Here is a 22881-nt window from a genome sequence, read left to right on the forward strand (position 1 = left end):
CACCACACATTATGTTAAATGCCCTGAGAGATAATATAAGCTTTACTTTCAAGCAAAAGAAGCGAATCAGTGAAGAAAATGTGATCGAGTATTAACAATGACAGAAAGTGCAGGGCCGTAGCTGCCAATAAGGAGGCCATTTCTGTGCAAAACTGTGTTTCTAACCACCACTCTCATTACATCATACAACTTAAAAGGTTCACATGGTGTTTATTTTATATTTTATTTTGTCCATGTTTATGCCAGTAAATAAGTAAATCATTTGAGCATTTGGAAGAAAAGTAAAAATAAAACCTTCAGTTTGGTATCGTTAAAATGTTCTGAAGGGGGGGTGAGGAATGCATGGAGAACCTTGGTCTTGACCCCTGTATTGTTCAAATTCAGGCCACGGCCCTGTCAGAGAGCAGCTTACTAAAGTCTGCCGTTTAAAGAGGTAATTTCTGCAGTTTACCCATAAAAAAGTCTGTGTAAGGATTTAAAGAAACTCTGGGTTATAGTGATTAAGCATTTAGGCAATTAAGGCAGTTTTTAAAGCAAGTTTTGACACAAATTTTGCTTTAAAAAGGTTATAACGCAACAAGGGATTCACAATAAACATGAGAATGAGCTGATTTTGATCGTGTGTGCCTCCGAGGATTACTGAGAGGAAAACTCTATGACAGCTGCAGCTACAGGGAGGGCGCAGCAGTTAAACATTCATATGAGGACTTTAAATTAAAATAAATAGTTTTAACACTTAAAAGGAACAACTGAGCAGGAAATAACCAAATAAGAAAAAATAAATAAATAAAAGACTTTCTTTTTGGTGTTTGGTTTGATATTTTGTGAGGGGGTGGACAGCTGTCTGCAGGCCGGTCAAAGAGTCTCTAACTGTACCGAAGTGTCTAAGAGATTATACGGTAGTATAAATTCAGCATATAGGCAAAATGAAAGTTCTTCTGCAAATTTTCTTTAGTTTGAAAATTGTAAAAAATATTCACAGACAAATTTATGTATGTGGTGAACTCTGGCTGGTATAAATAAAAAGTTTAAAAAGTGAAAGAAATAACTTTCCCATCACTTATTTTCAAGCATTATAGCATTAAGTTTAACATGACCATTGCATTATCATTATTATCATTATTATTATTAGTAGTAGTAGTATTATCATATTATTAATAGTCTGAAAAGATTTAATAATTAGATGATTAATCAATTAGTGGACACTTCACTGGCAATTTTGTTAATTAATTGTTACAATTATTTTTCAGGCAAAAGTGCCATAAACCTGCTGGTTCCAGCTTCCTAAATGTGAAGATTATCTAACTTTCTTCAGAGTAAATGCAATATGTCTGGGTTTGCTTGGAAAAAAATCACTAAAAGATGCTACCTTCCACTCTTTTTCACTAGTTTCTGACATTTTAGAGATTTAATAAACATCAGTGGAGATAGATTTGTCAAGAAAATGTTGCAGTTTTCTATCACTCCTCAGTTTTCTCTATCAGAGACCTCTGCATCCAACCCAGAGCAGCAGAGCAGAGTGTGTGAGGCAGCTCAGGTTGAAAAAGTGGCAGCTGACAAGTTTTTTGCCACTTTCCCTCCGCCGGCTGGAGCCTCTTTTTTTGACTGAGTGCCCTTGAGCAAACACTTCCAGCGGAATGACAGCTGCAGGCCGCTCATTATCAGATGGGGATAAATCACAGGGGCGGCAGCAGCAGGGTGACAGTGGAAAACAAACACTGACAAGTGCCTCATGAGCGCACGGCCGGCGGAGGAAAGTGATCCAGATCTGAAGTACAGGAGCCACATTGTACAATTAATGTGTGGGTGGCCAACAACACCTTTACTCTGATATTTGAATGCATTTTTCCTGCAGAAATAATATTATATTTTTTACATCATGTCAGAAAATGGCAAACTATTGGAATGCTGATGATTATTTTACCCTCATGAAGCCCTTTAACGTTCATTTGGATTCTATATTTAAAGGAGGAATCACTTGTAATATTCCTCAGAACGCAGCTGCTTAAAGCGTCTACTTAGTCTCCTGGACAAAAAAACCCCTAGCAGCAGTCCATCTATCAGACTGGGCCAATTCACCACGCCAGAGGCTGACATGTTCCGATAGCAGCCCGCTAATCTTGTTGAAAAGTCCGCGGGGTCATTTGTCTAAATCAGTGTCAGGGAGCGCAGGTCGCAGCTCGTCAGGCCGCCCCTCCTGTCATGTGCGGCCGGGTGGAGGTGGAGGAGGAGGAGGAGGAGGAGGAGGAGGTGTGCCGCCCGTGTTTACTCTCCCCGCATTCCTCCAGAACTGCTGCTCCAGTACTCTCTGAGCTGAACTGATCTGAGACAAGCCATACATCAGATCAGCAGGTCGGGGGCTGCTTCCACCGCGGAGGATTTATGAGGGCGTGCGAGTGGGAGTGAAATATGACGTTTGGGAGAAGAGTTTTTAACAAAAACAAACTTGTTTTTTTTTTTATCAGATAAACGCCAGAAAATTACACTTTATGTCACTGAGCTGCTCCAAAAATACCCCCCTGTGTGTTTATGAGGAATTATTCCTCCTGATTTATGATGCGCCCTGTTTCCAAGAGTTCTACAACTATTTAAGGATAACTCTCTAATTTTGTCTGATCTGAAATTCATTATCTCAGCAGCAGACCTGGGGCCCTTTATGGCAACTTGTTGTGAATCCTCGTGGACTCACTAATAAAACAACAGCAACAACAACAACAACAACAACAGATGATGATGAGGAGAAGTTTGGACCTACAGTGTGCGCTCCGGCGGTGCTGCCACTCTCTGTGCGCCAGTCCGCTGATGCAGGCTTTCAGAGCCTTCTCCTGCAGCATGCAGGAGGACGGGCTGGACGTGTAGAAATCCAGCATCTGCCCGGGACTCACGGCCAGCACGTCCATGCAGTCGAACATGATGACGGCGTGTCGCTCAACTACTCTTGTGCGTTATGGATAAAAAAAAACAATCACCGGCATAAGCGCACACAACTCCATCAAACTCCTCTGCTCCCCCCTCCTCCTCCTCCTCCTCCTCTTCCTCTTCTTCTTCTTGGCAAGGCAGATTTCGCTCCTCTTCTCCTTCGTCCCGCACCGGAATCATGAATTATTTCGGACCAAAATGCTTCACGGCTTCTCCTAAATGCTCATTTGGCATTTTCTCGCGCCGTCTCCTGTCAGCGCGCTGCCGCGGACGTCTGAACGGGACTCCTCCATAATAATAATACTAACAATAATAATAATAATATCCCGACGTGTTTTCTCTGAAGCACTGCCGTCCCGGTTACCGACACCGGAGAACGCAGCGGCAAAGCCCGCCTGAACCGGAGGATCTTTCTTTATCAAAAATAACGCGGACGGCGTTTAAAAGCACACGTTCTCCTCTCCGATGACGAATGGGTTCTCCGTCCCCCCGTGCAGCTCATTTCCAACTAGTTTTGCCACAGAGAATGAAAGATTGAATTGCCTAATATATGCGAGTGAACTTTGTATGAACCCTTCCGAGGCTGCTGACCTTCAAATGACCCAGGCGGGCTGACATCACTGCAGCTCCGCAGCGCGGAACAAGGCGGAGAGAAGAAACGCAGGGGGAAAGAGAATAAAGATCTTTTCTCTCCCTCTTTCTCCTGGAAAGAACAAAATACACCACGGTCCCCAAAAAATTTAAACGAGGTTTTTTTTATTTTAAGGCTCTGACTGCCTGCGCTCTGAGGGCGGTACTTTTTACGCACAGTGACAGGAAAATGCCCCATTCCTACACAGAGAACCCGCACCAACAGTTCTGATTTAGGTTTTTATCAAATATACTGCAGGACTTTACTTACAGGAAACAAAGAAAGAAAAAAATTATTTATTGTATTTATAAAATATACGGCAGTACTTTACTCCAAGGGAAAAAAAGAAAGAGAAAGAAAGACAGAAAAAGAAAGCAAGACCAAAAAGGAAATAAAGAAAGAGAAAGGCATTTATGAACTGTATTTATAAAATATACTACTTCTAAAGGAAACATTCGGGATATTTTACTGTTTCCTGGGTTTCCTGTTTGTATTTTGTTCTTCACTGAAGTTTGTTTTAGAAGATTTGGACTAAACTGAACTTTATTTTGACAGTCCAGCTTGGTTTTAATGCCTGTTACAACAATAAAAGAATACAAGATGACACCATACCAAACAACTTACAAGAAAACTACGTTAACCACATTATACACGTTTGGATGATTCTTTTTCCAGTATCAGTATATGAAAGGGTGGGAAGCATTTCCTGTAATGCTTTAATGACAATATGAGAACTAACAGACAGTAAATAAAATGGGAGTCAATGGGGGCTTTAAAACACTTCTGCATTTGGCTGTATTACAGTACACTGTTCTAGGAAACTGCACCAGTCGTCACAATGAGCTCATTAAGGCTGATCATTGTTAAACACTTAGTAAATCTGAATGGAGTTTGTACTGTTTTATACTGTAGATCACTGGTTCCCAACCTTTTTCCTGAAGGGACCCTTTTCTATCACTGCCTACACTGACTGACTGACTGACATATTTCATGGAGTTTGTTTAAAACGATTATTATTCTGTTATTTCCTATGCATATTGATCAGAGATGAGTTTTCCTGATATTTTAACAACTTTTTACACAATTCTCTCTCTGTATTGTTTTTTTTAAATATGTTTAACAACCATACAGACTCAAAAGGCTTATTTTAGGGTTTTCCTGCAAAAGGACTGCAAAGTTGAGATCTTAAATAACAATCTAAATTTTAAAAGTAGTATTCACATAATTGAACAAAATGCTGAGATATAGGACTACTGTGTACATTTTACACAAGCTTTCTTACACCCCTTAAAATAAATGTATGCAAGATAACAAGAATGTGCCCACTGTAATTACACACAATTAATTGTACATTTTTAATGTTGGCTTGTCTCCTTTTAGTGATAACAATGTCCCTACAACATGTCATTAAATTACTAATAATGAGCTTCTATGACTGCACTGTAATTGTGTTATATGTAGAGCATTATGAGAAAAACTTGTACTAAATAATGACTTTTACATTTACTCCAGTACTACACTCAAGTAAAGTTTTGAGGTACTTGTACTACTTGAGTGTTTCCATTTTCTGCTGTTTATAATTCTCCTCCACTACATGTCAGACGGAAATATTGTACTTTCTGGGTCGTGGGCAGGATTTACTGGAAAACTGAGGTCATTCAGTTGGATTATGACTCTGTTGTTTGGATAATGTTTCCTGCCTGGTTTGACCAAAAATATAAATAAATAAATAAATAAATAAATAAAAACATTGGAGAAAAGCAAACCACTAGCGTGTTTTGTATGAATAAATGTTCTGGGATCTGCAGCTACTGGAAGGTAATCATAGATAGCATGGACAAAGTTGACTGAAGATCAACTCTTGTTTTCAGGTTTTGTACTTTCAAGTCACTCGTGTATAGTACTTGGATGCAAAATAGTAGTGCTGCTCGATATGGTAAAAACATTATATTGTGATTATTTTAACATATATTGCGATTTGCAATCCACGATTATGTGGGAATGATAATTTTTCCATCACAAATTGTATTTCCCCCAAAAACTAAACAAAACAAAACAAAACTAAACTAAACAAAACACCTCATCATTAAATTGTGATGATGTGACATTTTTGCAGGTCTGTAACAAACAAACATGTTTTCTTAAATCTGGAGGCCAGGGCATCTCTGCAGCTCTACAGTGCTTCATTATAATGCTGTTTATCACACAGTTTACCTTTATCAAAACATTACAGCTTCCTCCATTTGCATATTGTACATGGCCATATTGCGATTGTGACAACATTTCAATTAACTGTGCAGCCCTTCAAAATAGCAAAGTTCATAGTGAAATATACAGTTTTAATTTATTAATCAGCTATGGCAACTGTGACCATTTTCTTTTAAACACACAAACACACACACACAAACACACACAAACTTGGTTATATCATTGTTACATAAGGCCATACACACCGTACAGGACACCAGAACCAAGTCCTAAATTTCAAAACAAAAGCTGCTGCAGTCACTGATCATTATTCTGACAGTTTCTGCATCAGATGTCCTTATAGCGACGGCATGATCTCACACATTTCTTTTAAAACTAGAGTTAAAGCACATGACAGACTAAAATTTTCATTTAAAAAATACATAATTGCTTTATTACACATTAAACTGCCCAACAGCGTCTAGGCAGTTAAAAATGGCACCACCTCAGCTACGACATGAACATGCTGCTGACTGCATCACTAACAATAATCCAATAACATAATGCTGTAAAGGAGCCATTCTGTTGCACAATGAGCACTTCTACTTCTCATGCTTTAAGTGCTGATTATACTTCTTTGCTTAAGTCGAGGGCCTTTACTTGCTACAGAGTGTTTCTCCACGGAGGTATTTCTACTTTTACTCTGATCTGAATACAACCCCACTGTTAAACACATGAGACATGACTATAGTGTTGTTTTTGCCAGGTCTAATGATCAGATTGCAGTGTGTCTGGTGTATCAGACCACAGACTAAAGTAAAGACAAACAGTGTGCAGAAGAGTCCAGGGTTCACTCCCTTCAATAGTTTGCTTTACTTTAAAAGCTAGTTGCTGAAGAAATGAATGTGCCATATTTCAAAATGTATTGTATTTGTAATGAATATAGATTTCATATTAGGATAGAGATATTAATAATCAGTGTTTAAAAAAGAACATGAAGCTCAGCAACCAAACCTCTGAGTTTTATTTTATACTCCTCAACACTGTAAAAATCTCATAATCAATTACTGAATAATCCTTTTAATCATTAACACGTTAATAAGTTTGTAATTCTAAAGTCCGGTCGAGGTAGATCATGCTGTTCTCACACTCAGAGCTGTTCCAAAGCTTATAATAAGTTCTGTTTTGTAGTTTAAAATAACTTAACTGTCCTAACTCATCAAAATAGGTTCTTTAGAAACATTGTTAGTTCATTAGCATACATACAGTTGTTAATAATTATTTGGGTTAAAATAATCCAGAAATTCTTCTATATGTATGATTTAAAGGTGATTACATGGTGTTCTGTGACTATTATACACGTGTATCAGATAGGTTACATATATCTGATCAAAATGACAACAATGTTAACCATGACACACATATCCACCAGGCATAGGACCATGGGAAAATTTCATGTCATGCAATACATTATATTAAAATGTACTTCATACTTTAAAAATGGCACTAAAACATACTGGAATAAATATATATAGTATCCCAGATACAACCTCTTCTCCCTGTTCTTTATTTTTTTTATTGATTCTGGGGATACAACAGACAGCCGAGCCTTCAGGATGGTGACAAGATCAGGATTTTGGAATGTCCCTCTTGTCCCCTTGTTCAAAATAAATCAGGAAATCAATACAGGTCTGTGTGCTGGAGAGACAGACAGCTTTTACAGGTCGAGCCATGAGAGAACATTGATGATTATCACGATAATGGAAATTCACCACGATAAATTGATCGCAGTGTTTTTTATTGTGATAATATTGTATATCGTCCCACCTCTAATATCCACTATAACCCCTCACGGCACTCCTTCTATATAAAGCACATAAGCCAGAGGTATTGTATCCATCAGCACTGATGCTGGTCTGAATGTGGCTGCTCACAATACAGCAAAAGCTGTAACAATCAGATGCTGTAGCTGATGAGGGATCAGACTGGGCACTGTTAAACTGGTGACAAAATAAACATAACTGAAAATCAATTAGAAACTTATGAAATTAGAAAATGCAATTCGAACTCTTTTAGATCACATCCCTGGTCATATTCTACACCTATTTGACAATGAATGGCAGTAAAAATCCAAAGAATCAATTTATTTGTATCCATATATCAAAATCCCTCCCTATAGCTGGTAGCTGAACAGGAAAATACACAGAAGCAAACAGCACTTTACTTTCAGTTTCATGGGGACTTCGTACAGATTTGTGTTACTTTAATGTTGAGTAAATTAACTTGAAATTATTATGCATTTAAACAAAACGAGTTTTGAGTCTTCAACAGACTTTGGCTTACATAAAGTCAACATAAAGTCTATAAAAAAATGTCTAATATACGTATGTAATTTAGTTATCCCAATAATTCAAGATAATGTCCCTGTATAGGATGATAATATATCCTCCCTGACAATTATCATGCAAGTTCAAGTTTTCTATTTTTTACAGTGTATATTGGAAAGAAGAAAAACTAATTCTACCTCATTTCACACACTAATTCATCTCAAAAAGTATTAGCATTTATTTTCATATATACCATGTTTTGGCTTTTGTATTTTGGCTTCATATATGTGTATATTTGGCTGTAAGTGCATCCTTATAAACTGTAGTTGATGATGTTGCAAACATCATAATCTGCTGGGAAATTTCCTGACAGAGTGTTGTTGGTACTGCACACTTATTTGCAACAACATGAGTGACACAGAATTACATATTCTTTAGAACTGTAAAGTAGAGCTGCACAATTAATCAAAATATTATGGAAATCTCAATATGGCCAAGTGCAATATGCAGAATGACAGAAGCTGCAGAAGCTGCAGTTTTTTGATAAAAGTAAACTGTGTGACAAACAGCATTATAATGAAGCTGTAGAGCTGAAGAGATGCCCTGGTCTACAAATCTTGTTCTCAAGATTTAAGATTTACTTGGTACAGACCCTAACGAACCTCACATCATTATGAATTTATTAGCTTTTTCAGTAAATTTTTTATTTGTGATTAATTCATTCCCACGATAATTGTGAATCATATTGCAATCGTAATATCATATATCATAATATAGATATATGATGTTTTTACCATATCATGCAGCCCTACTGTAAAATTATATACACATACAGTAGCTCTGCCATTTCATCATTTACTCTTTTTTATCAGAGTAGTGGCATTACAATTAGATATGACCATTAGTAGCAAAGATCAGTTCCTTTGTATATAATCATCAGAAAATTATGTTAATTATATCATATCAACTGTTCAGCTGCTCCATCAAACATTCAACCTCCTACATATGCACAATGCTTATTATATCATGAGCTCATCATGTGATTATACTAATTACCACACACTTGTGTATTATATGCTTATGTGATGCTGTGGTGATGACTTATGGGGACCATTACAGATGAAATAGTATAATTTGGTTTTGTGTGCTGATTATATTAACAAGCATTTATAAATGTAAAGATGCTTGTGTTATGACTAAAGTCATAATAAGTCAGTCCACAGTCCTCTAAGGGTATTGGTAGTGGGCTTGCTCCCCCAGCACTGAAGACTTATAGACTCCACCCATGTTCCATATGGGCCCCACCTCGGTCTCACCTTTTGTATACACCGATCAGCCATAACATTCTGGATACTAACAGTTTTTTCTTCAGCAAGTTAACAGAACCAGTGGGCCCACAGCTTGGTGGACTGCACTGAATCTCATAGAATCTGGAGTTACGTTACAAAACTAATGTTCTATTTTGTATAAGCTTCGCCCTCTTAGGCTACCGCTAGTACGAGTGCAAAGCAGAATGTGGGCCATGTACCACTGGGTCTGCACACACAACACATACCCAGTTCAGGAGAAATCCATAACCAGTCCATACTGCATTGCAGTAAATTGTATGTGCACAGATGACAAAGAGACAGTATAATACCTGATATTCACTGTGAAGGAATGGAAAACAACCTAAAGTCTACTGCCGTGAGAAGCATAGACGATGGTTACACACTGTAACAGTCCAGCAGAGAGCAGAGTAGGAGAGAAAACATCTCTCAATACACCGAGAGGCATGAGGGAGTGCGCACACGATAAATCTTCGAAGAATGCTTGAATAGTTCCCAGTGAATATTGAGTTGTGTTGTCCTGAATTTCTTGCATTGTATTCCAGGGAATTTGAGTCTTCTACTGAAATATCAGGATCAGTGTTTCCCATCAGTGTTATAACAGCTGAAAACTTTTAGTGGTCTGTAAAGCCTGAAGTCAGACCTGTCTAATTCTTCTTTTTGGAGCTGCCTTTATTACTTTAGGTCCCAAGGGCCACACAGGACTGCCATTAGGGGACAAGAATACATGTCTTTAAAAAACTGGTCGAAATTATAGGTGCGGAGAGAAATGTAGAAATTCACCTGTCAAGGCTACATCCAGGGCTACATTAATCCTCTAGGGGGACCCTAAGGCAAAAATGAGCTGTAGGCCAATTTTCTAAAAAAATATATGTATTTATGTTTTTTACCAATCCACCACCACTGCCTGTAGTCTGAATCAGAGAAAATGTTTGTTCGCAGAGAACAGAGTTTGTTTAAGAGTGAACTATTTCCACTTGTGAACATCAGTGTAGTTCATGTATTGGCTTCTCTAACATTAAAGCATTTTGTGATCATTTTGTGGAGGTGTTATATTTGAGATTTTAGGAATTTAGGAGAGCCGAATTATGCTATTACTGCTATCATGCTAGCAGTATGAGAGATTTTGGCTAAAATCCTACACACTGCACCATTAATGCTTTAAATGTTTTAGAAACAGTTATGGCAAGACTACATACAGCTGGTTAAAAGCATTTTCACAAGCCAGATTTCCATTAATGTGCGGGGAGGTACGTCTTGTTAGTGTCCACTAACTTCAACATGCATCCAGTAATCACTTCATTAATTATTGAATCAATGTTACTTTTATTTTTGGAGCACATACAGCTATTCCATTTAAGAATGTAAAATATGCTGAACACGGTTTATGTATATTCAAATACCAAGATAGAGATCTTCTTCTCTTTCATGTAGACAGCCATCAGGGACCTCAGCACTCATTTCATGTTCTTAGTTTAATGCACAGAAGGGATGTGCCTTAATGTATACGGAGTATAGTTAGAATGACAAACAAGGCTGACACTGACCTCATTCCAAATCTGAATTTTATTTTCTCAGAATTGAGAAATCAGAGTTCCTGCAGTGGTTTTGTTTGCGTCAGAGTTCAAAAGCTCCAACAAATGTGCTGTCTGAACAGAAAATTCTTTTTTTCCAATTTAATCTCGTTCTAGTTTTTGTAGATCATTTTACTCCCACACCTAATGGCTGCAATCTGGGAATGTATTGTCACCAGTCCCCACAGCTGTGGGACACAGTGCATGTCGGATGAAAGCCATAACACTATGAGTATTGTCCCAAAGTGTGTTTAGATTTTGCCAACCAAAACCTCTGTATACAGTGAAACCTCTGTATAGTCCTCACCAAACTGTATGTATCAAATAACAACATGGAAACAAAATGGTAAATGGACTGCACTTTTCTAATCTCATGACCACTCACAGCATTATAATATATGCCACCTCACACACACACACACACACACACACACACACACACACACACACACACACCACACACACACACACAAACACACACAACCATGATAGAGCATCGGGAGCAATTTGGGGTTCAGTGTGTTGTTCAAGGTCACTTCTTGCATAGGGAAGGGCCAGGGATCAAACTGCCAACCTTCTGATTAGTGTACGACCTGCTCTACCTCCTGAGCCACAGTTGGCCACATTATGACAGCATTGTTTTTAGCTGCAGCAGGGAGCTGTTATAGCTCTAAAAACCCCTGCTGAGCACCAAACAGCAACTAGCTAGTGAACATAGTGGAACATTTACGAGCTAAAGAGCCAGGGACTAAAATCAGCTAAAAGAGAGTGGATATTGGATTTACATTCATCAGGTGGCCAGACATAGGACCCCAAATTAATGATAATGTTGCTGTGTATGCAAGCAACTTCGACATATTGGCTGAAAAGGTGATAATATGTCAATGTACTGTTCATAACTTGTTTGCACTGCCCCCAAGTGGCCCAAAACAAATTACAGTTATTGCAGTTTTAGGAGGCTTCGTTTTAAAATGTTGGAGATATGGAATACTTCATGGGCTTCTTTTATATTTAAAATGAAAACTAGTGGGAAATGTTGCCTATTGATTGGCAAGTTTATTGTATTGGATAAGTCTCTTGAGAAATACTAAAAAAAGGGGGTCCCAATATTCACAGCTTCACCATCAGCTTCAAATCCCACGTGAGAAACCTCTTGAAAAGTTCATGTATGAAGAAAAACGGATAGATAACGATGATAGAGTTAAAGTCTCACATACACCAAATATATGGTACATATAGAGCAGTCACAGTTGTCAGTGCGCTGAAAGCCAGATGCACACTAATACTTGTGATAGTGTTTGATGGAGTACAGAAGGCAGTTTGAGAGGGAGAGGCGGTCTGAGTGCTGCACAGCACACTGATCCCCACGGAGCTCATGAATATTGCAAAGAGCCTACAGCAGAGCTGAAACAGGAACCCCTGGACCCCCCCGACACACACCAGCTGACCCCCTGCAGTTCAGCCGGTGTAATAGTAACCCCCGGACTCACACACGCACACACATACACACAGCCCCGGTCAGCGCAGGTAATGAATACACCTGAAAATCCACCTGTAATTAGAAGGTGATAATGAACCCATCCATCAAGATAAGCCGCTTTTTGGCATCAGTGCTCTGCAGCTCGTGGTCGCCGCTGCCAAAACTCACCAGGCTGTGACAATACACACCGTAGCTGATCATTTAATAAGGCCGGGTAAAGCCTGACAGCTTCGAGGACGACACACACATCTGCGGCTGCTATTTTCGATCTGCACGGAGCTTCAACACGACCATTAAGTGGATAACTTACCCACCTAATCTGCAGCTTCACATACACTTTTAATTCCCATTTCTTCTCCACACGGAACCCTCATTTTATATCATATTTATGAGTGGGGCTGAATTTGGTGCTCACAATTCATTGGTGGGTCAAACCCCGTTCAAACAGCTATATTTAGTTACACTCGCACTTAGCCTATTGGTAATTTAATTGAAGCTGCGTGGCAGAAGCAAACATATTTTCCACTGGGGTTGTGTATCATGCCAAAGCATTCATCGGAATTATGCCATTGTGAGGCAACATGATCCACACAGTGAAACTGAAGATTAGGATTAATTTTGGTCCACATCATTAGCATAAATTCTTCATATTCAAACAGTATGGAAGATTATGGATTTAAATACCTTCTCATTACAGAAATTGTTTATCTTGCTAAAAATTAATTGCATACAGATATGTAAGGTTTAAAAAATTCTTCCACAATAAACAAGTGTTTGTGTGGAGGTATGTGCTATATTAACCCCTAATACTGTCAAGAAAAATCTTTTTTATAAACTGCTGTTGTATTCTGGCACCCTCAATCAAAGAGCTTTCCCTCCTCTGCAGACAAACTGAACAAAGCCGCAAGCCAGAATCTGAGGAGGCACAGAAAACACTATATTCTATATTCAATGTTGTCAGTTGATACATACAGTTTGGTGTAGAGGACTATGCAGATGTTTCATTTATCTATTTATTTATAATTAACATTTGCGGCCTGCCCCAAAAGTTAGAAAAGTCAACTATTCCTTAAGGAAATGATAACATGAAGGACACACGAAAACCAGAAGTAGTTTTTCATTGAGATTCTGAGGAAAGTGAGAATATTGAGGTCAAGTGTGGTGTTTACCTTCAACTCTGACTAACTGGGCTGAGTAATACAGTCTGACCTTTACTTACAGTGAAACTTTCTATTATAAAGTTAACAATAGTGAGTAACTCATCTTTAACTCAAGGTCCACTTACTAGATTGTAGGGATGGGACGATATTATTGCATTAGTATGATAAAAAAACACTCTAGTTGTTGACCAATATGGGATTTTCAATGGCGATGCCATTATTTAGAGAGCAGGGCTGCCAATGGCCGATATATAATGCTGATATCATAATCAAGAAAATCAATGAACAATTCTGTTCTATTCTACTGAACATTCAGCCATATGTTTACATCAGGATGCATGAACGTTATAGAACAGGGCTTGAAACTTACTTTTTCTCCACCTTCCCAAAACTCACAAGAGCATTATTATTGTTCCAAAACAGCCACACGGACCAGGTTGCAGATGTGTCTGAAGACATTTTTCATTTACCGGCCTTGTGGGCATCGGCTGATGCTGATTATCTCAAAAAAGGCCAGATAATTTTTCCTGATTAATCAGCTGACCAATTAATCGGTTGATCACTAAAACACTAAAATTGATTAATAATCAATACAATAATAACAAATACATTTATTCTGGTGATGCTCAAAATTGGGATAATCGTGAATATCCTTGCATGGATTGACCTGGAAAAGCTGTCTGTCTCTCCAGAAAACAGTCCTGTATTAATTCCCTGTTTTATTGTGAACAAAGGGACAATAGGGAGCCCACATCTTTCCTGTTATTCCAAAATATGAAGCCTGCCACCATGGCTAAAGGCTTGGCTTACCCGTTGAATCCCCCACAAAAAAAAATGAAATTCATAAAAAAAATGGATGTGTAGAAATAGTAGACTCCAAAGTAAAGAACTTCCTATCTGTTATCCAATATATATATGTGATTCTGTAAGTGATTCCAGCATGTTTTAGCGGCATGTTAAAATTCTGAGGTATATTTTCATGATTATTGTGATAATATTGTGTATCTCATTATTTTGGCCAATATTAATTTTTCATATTGTCCCCTGCCTACTAGATTGTTCTCTTAATTGCATCTCACAGCCTTCATCAGAGGAAGGGTTTAAGGAGGAAAAGGAAAGAGCTAGAACGTGGGCATGGTTGATGATGGGACAAGGAGATGTCATCTTGCATCATATTTTTTTAGGAGAAATTGGTTAAAATTTAATTTCATACCAATTTTTGTCTTCACGCTACTTATACCAAAAGCATATTCTGAGCTCAGCATCTTCTTTGGTCATGGGTGCTGAGCACCCTCTAAAAGGCAGCACCCTCTAAAATCTGGCATAGTAAAAAGTATCAATTTATAAAAATGTGACTTTCCCCTGCTTTTTTGTTTTTTTACTGGGATTTTCATTTATACAGCGGTAATTATAGCAGAAAAGAGACTTGTATAGGTTATATCCACTAACAAGTTGTATAAAATGTTATTAATAACTATTAAATAGGCTATAAATGATCATGGCCATTGCAATTAATGAAAAAGCCATGAATTTTAATGTATTTAACATTTAGTATGAAGTCCTTATATAGACAGACTTTCTCGCAGCACCCCCGACTCTGACTGACTTCCAGCGTCCCCGTCTGTGGTGATCACACAGCTCTTCTGTGTATAGGAATAAAAACACAGTAAATATTCAGGTAAAACTGATTTGCTCCTTTTTTTAAAGTAATTTTACTGTGAAATTTTTAAAACAAATGTGATGGTTCAAAATTGTTCCCAGTGCCTCTACCTTAAAAGAAAACTTTAGGGAGCAACGGTTTTACGGTTAGGGAAAGATTGTGATTCTAATAATATATAATATATATATATATTATATAATATTACAAGAATAAAGTAGTAATTTTATGAGAACTGTCAGTCTGTGGGCTCAGCCAGCAAAACTGTTTAACAACGAAATGATCAATACGTTAGCTTACCTGTTGACTGTACGGTACGACTGAGACAAACAGCGGCTGCTGGGTTCAGGCTGCTGTTTGGTTGAGCTGGTCACGTCAGATCTTGATAACTCTATCGAAGCTTTTTTCTCATTAAAACGACTTTTTTTCTTGTATTATTATTACATTATTCTCATATTATTACGACTTTTTTCTCGTAATATTGAGACTTTATTCACGTAGACCTAACATTATGACTTTATTCTCGTAATATTATGACTTTATTCTCATAATTTCCAAAAAAAAAAAAATTTTTTCCTCTTAGTCTGGCCCTAATACTCCGTCGTACCCTCTTTTTAAGATTCTTGAGATAATTTTCAAGGACATTTTCCAGGAGTTTTTCTTGCTCACAATGGTGGTCAGTGTATGGGACACTATATCTAAGCTTACGTTTATGGCGCACTTGGCTGTTCTCACCACTGCCAACTTTTCCTCTGACGTCTCTGAGAAATTAGTTTGTCCTTCCAGCAGTCCTGTTTCAAACAAAATTCGCACCCAGGTTTCGGTAATCTAAGTGAGGGGATAGAATACAGTTAACATTTTCTAGGACAACATACATTATTTCCAGGGTATCTGGCCATTTTAATCAAATTCCAGGTGTTTCCATGGTTGGTGTCTACATTTCCAGATTTTCCAGGATGCATGGGAACCCTGTATTGTATTATATTTTATTGTATTTTGTTGTATTTAATTATATTTTCTTTATTCTTTGTACCACATTCCACTGTGCTGCTGTGCCAAGTTAAATTTCCCCTACGGGCGATCAATAAAGGAATGTGTTTTCTTAACCTTTCTTAAAATCTTATTTGCTGTAAGAGGAATAGATAAAACAGCAGTAGAAAGGGACCCATTCATCAAAACATTGCTCCATAGCTCTACTGGTGGTCACTTCATAGGGTACCTTTAAGGTCTAACTAAAATTGAAATACACTTCACCAAGTGTCAGGAGAATGCACTGTGAACTCTTTCCACTGATTGTGTGCCTGTGTTTGGTTAGTCACTGTCTGATAACAACATAGGAAGTCAGTTCCAGTCCTACAATTCACCAGCTCCCTGTGACCCCCTGACCCTGAGGGGGGCTCTCTGGGTCCCCTTCCTTCTCGCTCAGCAAAGGACCCAGAGACAACAATACATTTCAGCAATAATAAAAGCATACACTCAATGCTTTCAGTTGATCTCTTATGGACAGCTATTTCCTAAACTACCATGTTATTGTAAAATGGTGCCAACTGTGATGGAGCAAAGCATATTCATGCTCTTTGGTCTGAAAGGTAACCTTATAAACCTCTTTTAAAGCACTTGCTTTTCATAGCTGAGTCACAACAATAATCATTATGAACCCATTGTGAGTCTGTGATGGGTATAATCAGAATATTATTTTGATACACATATCAAAATCTAGGGTTGGATTATTTGTATAGTGTTTAATACAATCAAAAGATGGTGAGATAGTGCATACATGTACGGAGCAAAAATAAACTGATGCAAGATGCTGTAATGGAAGTTTCTCTTGTCTTGGCTTTGGTGCATCACAGTATGTGTCTTGATAAAGAAGTAAAATGCAAGTGGTGTAGGTTTTTCCTAATCTAAATGTCCAGTCACAAAAGAAAGTGCCACAGTGAAATTCATTCATACATCCTCATGAAATAGGGGGTGCTGGAAGCTTGGTGACATAGCTGCACTCTCAGCTGCACCACAGACCACATTAACAGTTCATTCAAAAGCAACATATAGTATTTGTACTATCCACTCCTGTCTCACATTTGGCAGAAGACTATGCCTTTTTCTGTAGAGCAGTTCCCAATATGCTAATATGTTAGCTACCTCCTTTTTGGACTCTCTTTTGGCTCTCTGTTCATTTAAAGTTTGATTTGGTGAAATACGATTATTCGCCACTTCCCTCCCTGTCTGTATGCACAATATGGAGTTAGAACCAGTAGCCACTATTAGTTTGGCCTATCATATGTGGTGGCAATTTGTTTAATAAAGCATACAAAGTATGATCTTGTCTTTCTGTAAGGTTTTATTCAAGTCATCCATGAATGGTCTCAACGCAACCGTCACACACTCTCGTATGTGAAAGTCCGAAAGAGCCCCGATTGGCAGAAGCAGTATGGTTTTATCCCTGTTGGAGCGTCACCCTAACACAGTTACACATTCCTGAGTTGTGGGACAGTAAACAGACAGATAGTGTGGTGAGATGTTCATGTCCTTGGCTTCTTAGTGAAGTCTCAACATCCTGCTGTTTACTTGGAGATAGAGTTCAGTTAGAAACAGGGCCAACGTTGTATAGGTTCTTAAAAATTGCCATTACACATATAGACAGGAAGAAGGAGAAAAGAGATAACATTTTGCTATCCAAGGTTTTAAAAAATATACCTCTGAAGTTCACTAATTGTGCGATATCTTGTTTGTTTAATGTTAATCTTAATATTTATTTTGGATTTAGTGGTGTCGTGATATATTCTTTTCTGAGGATAGAGACTTGGAACCTTGTCATCAGTGAGGTCAGGCCACTAGCAGAGACTTAATCTTTGCAAAGTATTTGACAAATGCCAAAAACTCCTCAACAGTCGAGGAGGTCTGTCGTTGAGATGGTTTGCAATTGGTCAACAGCTCAATTTCATTACATTTTATTGTTTTTTCTGTGGCCAGAAGTATTGATGGTGCCCAGCGAATGAATCCTGATGTTTCCATCATCAATCAAAATTTCCACTTGAACACAAGAAATGCCGGTACCATGATCAAGATGGCGGAGTGGAACACCCTCTGCTTAACTTCCCTTTCTTTGCAGCAAAACTTTTGGTAAGACTGCTTCAAAACTTTTAAAAACAAACTGTAACTTTCACCTGCTCTGCTTATTATAATGTTGACATGATCACACATCTCAAAACTAAAGAGATGACTGACAATGGATGGATGGAGACCAGTCTACCAAGTGCCACCTCTCAGTGGCCTACCTGGTGATGACAGTGAACAAGTTCTTCAAAGCTAATATGAATTCCAAAGAAAGGCTTGAGCATTAATAAAGTCAGATCCCGCCCTCAATCACATTAAAACTGCCGGAACAGATAAAAGCACCACATTGCAACGCAGAGAACACTGCACCAGCTTAAAGACAATATATCCATTATTACGTTTTTAGGCTTGACTCCCCTATGACTTTATGTGAACTTTATGAAGTTCTTCTAACTACGAATAAGAGTAAGTCACAAGGTTTGGATGGGTTTGCCTCCAGAATTGTATATATATCATAGTCATTATATGTCTAAAAGAAGGGTAAAGATCCAAATCCAGATCTTACCTTATCGGTCACTATCATTGCCCTAGCTGTAGCTTCTCGATGAGAACTTTGAATTGAGATGAATTTACTAGTATAATCAGAAACCAGAGTTCTCTAATAACACAGACTCCTAAAAGGTTGTCCTTTCTCTCGATGCAGAGATTGCTTCTGGTCACCTTTACTGGAATTTACTTGGGTGGGTGTAGGGAGGGTTAGTGGGGTAAAAAAAAATGCTGTTCTTTAATTTAAATTTGTTAATGCATGCGTACTTGAGGTAACAAATATTGTGCCAAACACATTCATGCTGCCATGGACATTTTGGCTGCTTAAAACTCCTGGTCTTGAATTCTAACCAAAACAATGGGACAGAAATTAAATAAAACTCACCAAACTTGTTTCCACAGTCTTTACAACAATTATCAATTGACCAATGAACCTAAGCTAATGTTAATCCTTTGGGACAAATTGGGGACAATCACTAACTGTGCTTTTGTTGAAATAAATCTTTAATTCACCAAAGTAGATGATAAAAACAGCAGTTTCAGTCGGAGCAGACTAGCTCTGTAAACGAACCACAGATAGCAACACAGGCAGAGGGAGTGAGATGCCATGACTCCACTATATCTTTACATAGAGAATAGCTGTTTAATGCTATATTACTGCATTCAATCTCATATATATTACCTTTAATGTTTGGGGAAGAAAGGCTTAAAAGCTGCTTAAAAAACAAATCTGTTTTCACAGCACTTTGTAGGTGTTGTTTAGTCAGATTTCACTGACAGTTGTCTATCAACATAAGCAAACACATATCCTCAGATACTGATTTAAATATTTCATCATTATGATTAATGCACAGAAGTGCATTAAGGAACCAGTGCTTATAGCAAGTAGCTGATGGCTTTCACTGTCTCTTTGTTCTTTCAACATTTGTGCCGTTGTCAAAGTGGATTTGATAAAAATCCTCATACAATATTTCCCTCTCCCATTGGGTCAACTGTATTGTCAGTGACATTAAACTATATGTAATTTAACTTGTTTCATGATTATTCATATGGAAAATATGCTTCTAAAAGGATTATAATGTGCTGCAATACAGAAAAAAATCCCTGTCCTAAAGTTTATCTACAAAATTATAGAATTCCCTCTTTCTATTGAAGGTCATAAAACAATTAAGTAGCTGCTGTATGATATACAGTAGCGTGACAGCGTGTTGGTGGAATACTTCAGAAGAAGAGTAAAAGTGTTGAGAAACAGTAAAAACAAATAGTTCAGAATACTGATAACTGTCAGAAATAAAGAGAACCTTCATTTACTACACTATATCAGCAAGATTCACAGCAGTAAATGGATGTTCTTTTTGGAAACAATGAAGCTACATGACATAACAGTAACAGTGTAAAGATGTTAAAGAGCTATAGGTCAATAAATCCTACATTAACGTGTTTACTGTTAATCATATGAAAATTTGAATTTCATGATTTAGATTGCTGTCACTGTTGCCTTTTGAGCTGCTTTCGTGCATTGCATTAAGATCGATGATTTCTATCCTCAGCTGTTTCCAGCAGGTCAAGCTGCTGCCAGTTGTGTGAATCTCTAAATCCAAATGCAAATGATCTCCTTAATGAGCAAATACACAAGACAGCAAAATGAGCAATTCATGAGGCTGGATCGAGGACAAGGGGGGCTGTGTTTGGTTTATAACATTCATATAGAGAAAAGTAGGACGTTTATGCATTATGGAACTGTGTTTTCTATAGATGCACAGAAACAGTGTTCGGTCAGAAGTATTCCAAATTATTAATGAAAAGACAAAGATGAGCTTGATTATAAACTTTGTTTAATTCAACACATAACATTGATATCAGTCTCATGTCTGTGTGTTAAGTACTACTGTTGTTGGTGAGGGAATAAAAAAAAAAAAAAATTTTTTTTGAGGGGGAATGTTTTTTTGGGGGAAAAAAAAAATTTTAAGAGGGGGGGGGGGGGGGGGGATTAAAAAAAAAAATAAAAAAAAAAAAAAAAAAAAAATTTTTTTTATAATTAAAAAAAAAAAATTATTTTATATAAAAAATTAAAATTTAAAAAAAAAAAAAAATAAAAAAAAAAAATTAAAATAATAAAAATTTTTTTTTTTTTTTTTTTTTTTTTTTTTTTTTTTAAAAAATATTAAAAAAAAAAAAAAAAAAAAAAAAAAAAAAAAAAAAAAAAAAAAAAATAAATAAAAATAAAAAAAAAAAAAAAAAAAAAAAAAAAAAAAAAAAAAAAAAAAAAAAAAAAAAAAAAAAAAAAAAAAAAAAAAAAAAAAAAAAAAAAAAAAAAAAAAAAAAAAAAAAAAAATTTTAAAAAAAAAATTTAAAAAAAAAAAAAAAAAAAAAAAAAAAAAAAAAAAAAAAAAAAAAAAAAAAATTTAACTTTTGGTCATAAACCAAAGTATTAGATAAATGATGGTGCCAGATAAAAAGTTAGAGGATTGTCAAAGTTGTTACAGTTTGTCTCGTGGGGATCATCAATGTCTGAACTTAATTCCATGGTAATCCATCCATATAGAAACCAAAATGTCAACCTCATGGCAGAGTGAGAGGGATTAGCATTATCATAAGCCAGGGGTGGACTGGGACAATAATTCAGGCCGGGAATTTGATACCATCCCAGGCCACCACCACCCGATTAACGCAAAACACCAAGAGTGAGTTAGGTTGGGTGCCTACTGATGTAAGAGTGTAAAATAATAAAGCAAAGGCTCCACATGCGCCCACACACAGCTTTTTCTGTTTCTTTCCCCTACAAAATAAAGGTTTCTGTTGTGCTGCAATAACCTGTACTCAGATCACATAAACTGAAATGATGTTCCTGCTCTGACTCTTCACTGCTGCTGTCCACCACTGCCATGACAGCAGGAGCTCTTGCAGCACTAGTGCTGCTGACCGTGCGGACACTGCTCCCTTCTCCACCGATGTAAAGAAAAATCCAAAAGCCGCCCATCATTTCCCAGCTATTCAAATTCAGTAATTGACCATTATTATATGCATTGGCTATGTTCATATAACAACAAATATGTTCTTAATCTCAATGGGATTTTACCTGGTTAAATAAAGGTTAAATGAAATAATATAATATGAGGATTTCAATATTCATATAATGTATTATGTTGTGTCTATGTTAGTTAACAATATTCTAAAATTTGCAATATCCTTTGTTACAACTTAAAACATTTGTTTTATTAAGTCAGTTTTAGCCTCATCAGCTTCCACAAAGTGGAACTAACCTCCTCATGAAGCTGGTCGTGCTGGATAGGCTATGGTTGTGTGTCTGTTGTCACCACTAGTGTTTAATGTCTGACCTGCTCCCTTACTGACAAACATGTCAGTTATTTTACAGCACTTTGCTGCATCTGTGGTCAGTGCTTTTAGCTTTTTAAGCCTCTCCCTCTCTGCTCCACCTTTCCTCTTGGGCTGTCGATCTCGCTCCGTTTTTCAAGCATGTAGAACTACAGGTGCGGGAGGAGGGAGAGAGGATGGCGGGGGCGCAACTTGGTGTGTGTGTGTGTGTGTACCTGCAGTGCTGTGACAGAGAGCCTCAGAAAAAGAGAGGAGGGGGTGTGTTTGTGCCCAACCTTGCTGCTCAGTCTGTGTGAGCTTCAGCGAGGCAGATACCGTAATGAGCCGCACAACAGATTGTTTATTCAAAAATCAAACGCGACCCGAACCGAGCCTTCGGTCCCGACCCCAACTGCCACTAGCATGGCTAAAAGTAGTAGCCCCTGTGTCAACCAATGAAGCTGTTTATAAGCAACTTAGAGGTGTTAAGTGGCTTAAGTGCAGCATTTCCATTTCTCACAGTTTTTTTGCATTTCACACGAACCCATTAGCTCCAAGGATGGTAATGATGCAAAGCCAGGGAGCTAGTTCATGCAGACAACTCAGTGTTCGTCTGCCCGGATCAGCTGATGGACCAGCTGAGACTGCACATTGCCACTGGGCGGTTTAGTAAATCTGTTTAGTAAACTCCCACGTCCAC

The 22881-nt window shown here is 37.6% G+C and overlaps 1 protein-coding gene across 3 annotated transcripts in view; it reads right to left on the reverse strand.

The window, feature by feature from the left end:
* LOC127358027 (retinoic acid receptor beta-like) overlaps positions 1–22881 on the reverse strand; it is a 201657-nt gene that overhangs the window by 83131 nt on the left and 95645 nt on the right. The window contains exon 1 of one of the 3 annotated variants that reach the window (XM_051390866.1): positions 2756–3415. The exons of the other annotated variants lie outside the window; for them this stretch is intronic. Coding sequence (XP_051246826.1) covers positions 2756–2912 — 157 coding nt within the window. The 5' untranslated portion in view covers positions 2913–3415. Of the gene's footprint in view, positions 1–2755; positions 3416–22881 lie in introns of those variants that run through there. 3 annotated transcript variants of the gene reach the window in all.

This window comes from Dicentrarchus labrax, unplaced genomic scaffold (genome assembly GCF_905237075.1).
Source record: "Dicentrarchus labrax unplaced genomic scaffold, dlabrax2021, whole genome shotgun sequence".
Lineage (NCBI taxonomy): Eukaryota > Metazoa > Chordata > Actinopteri > Moronidae > Dicentrarchus > Dicentrarchus labrax.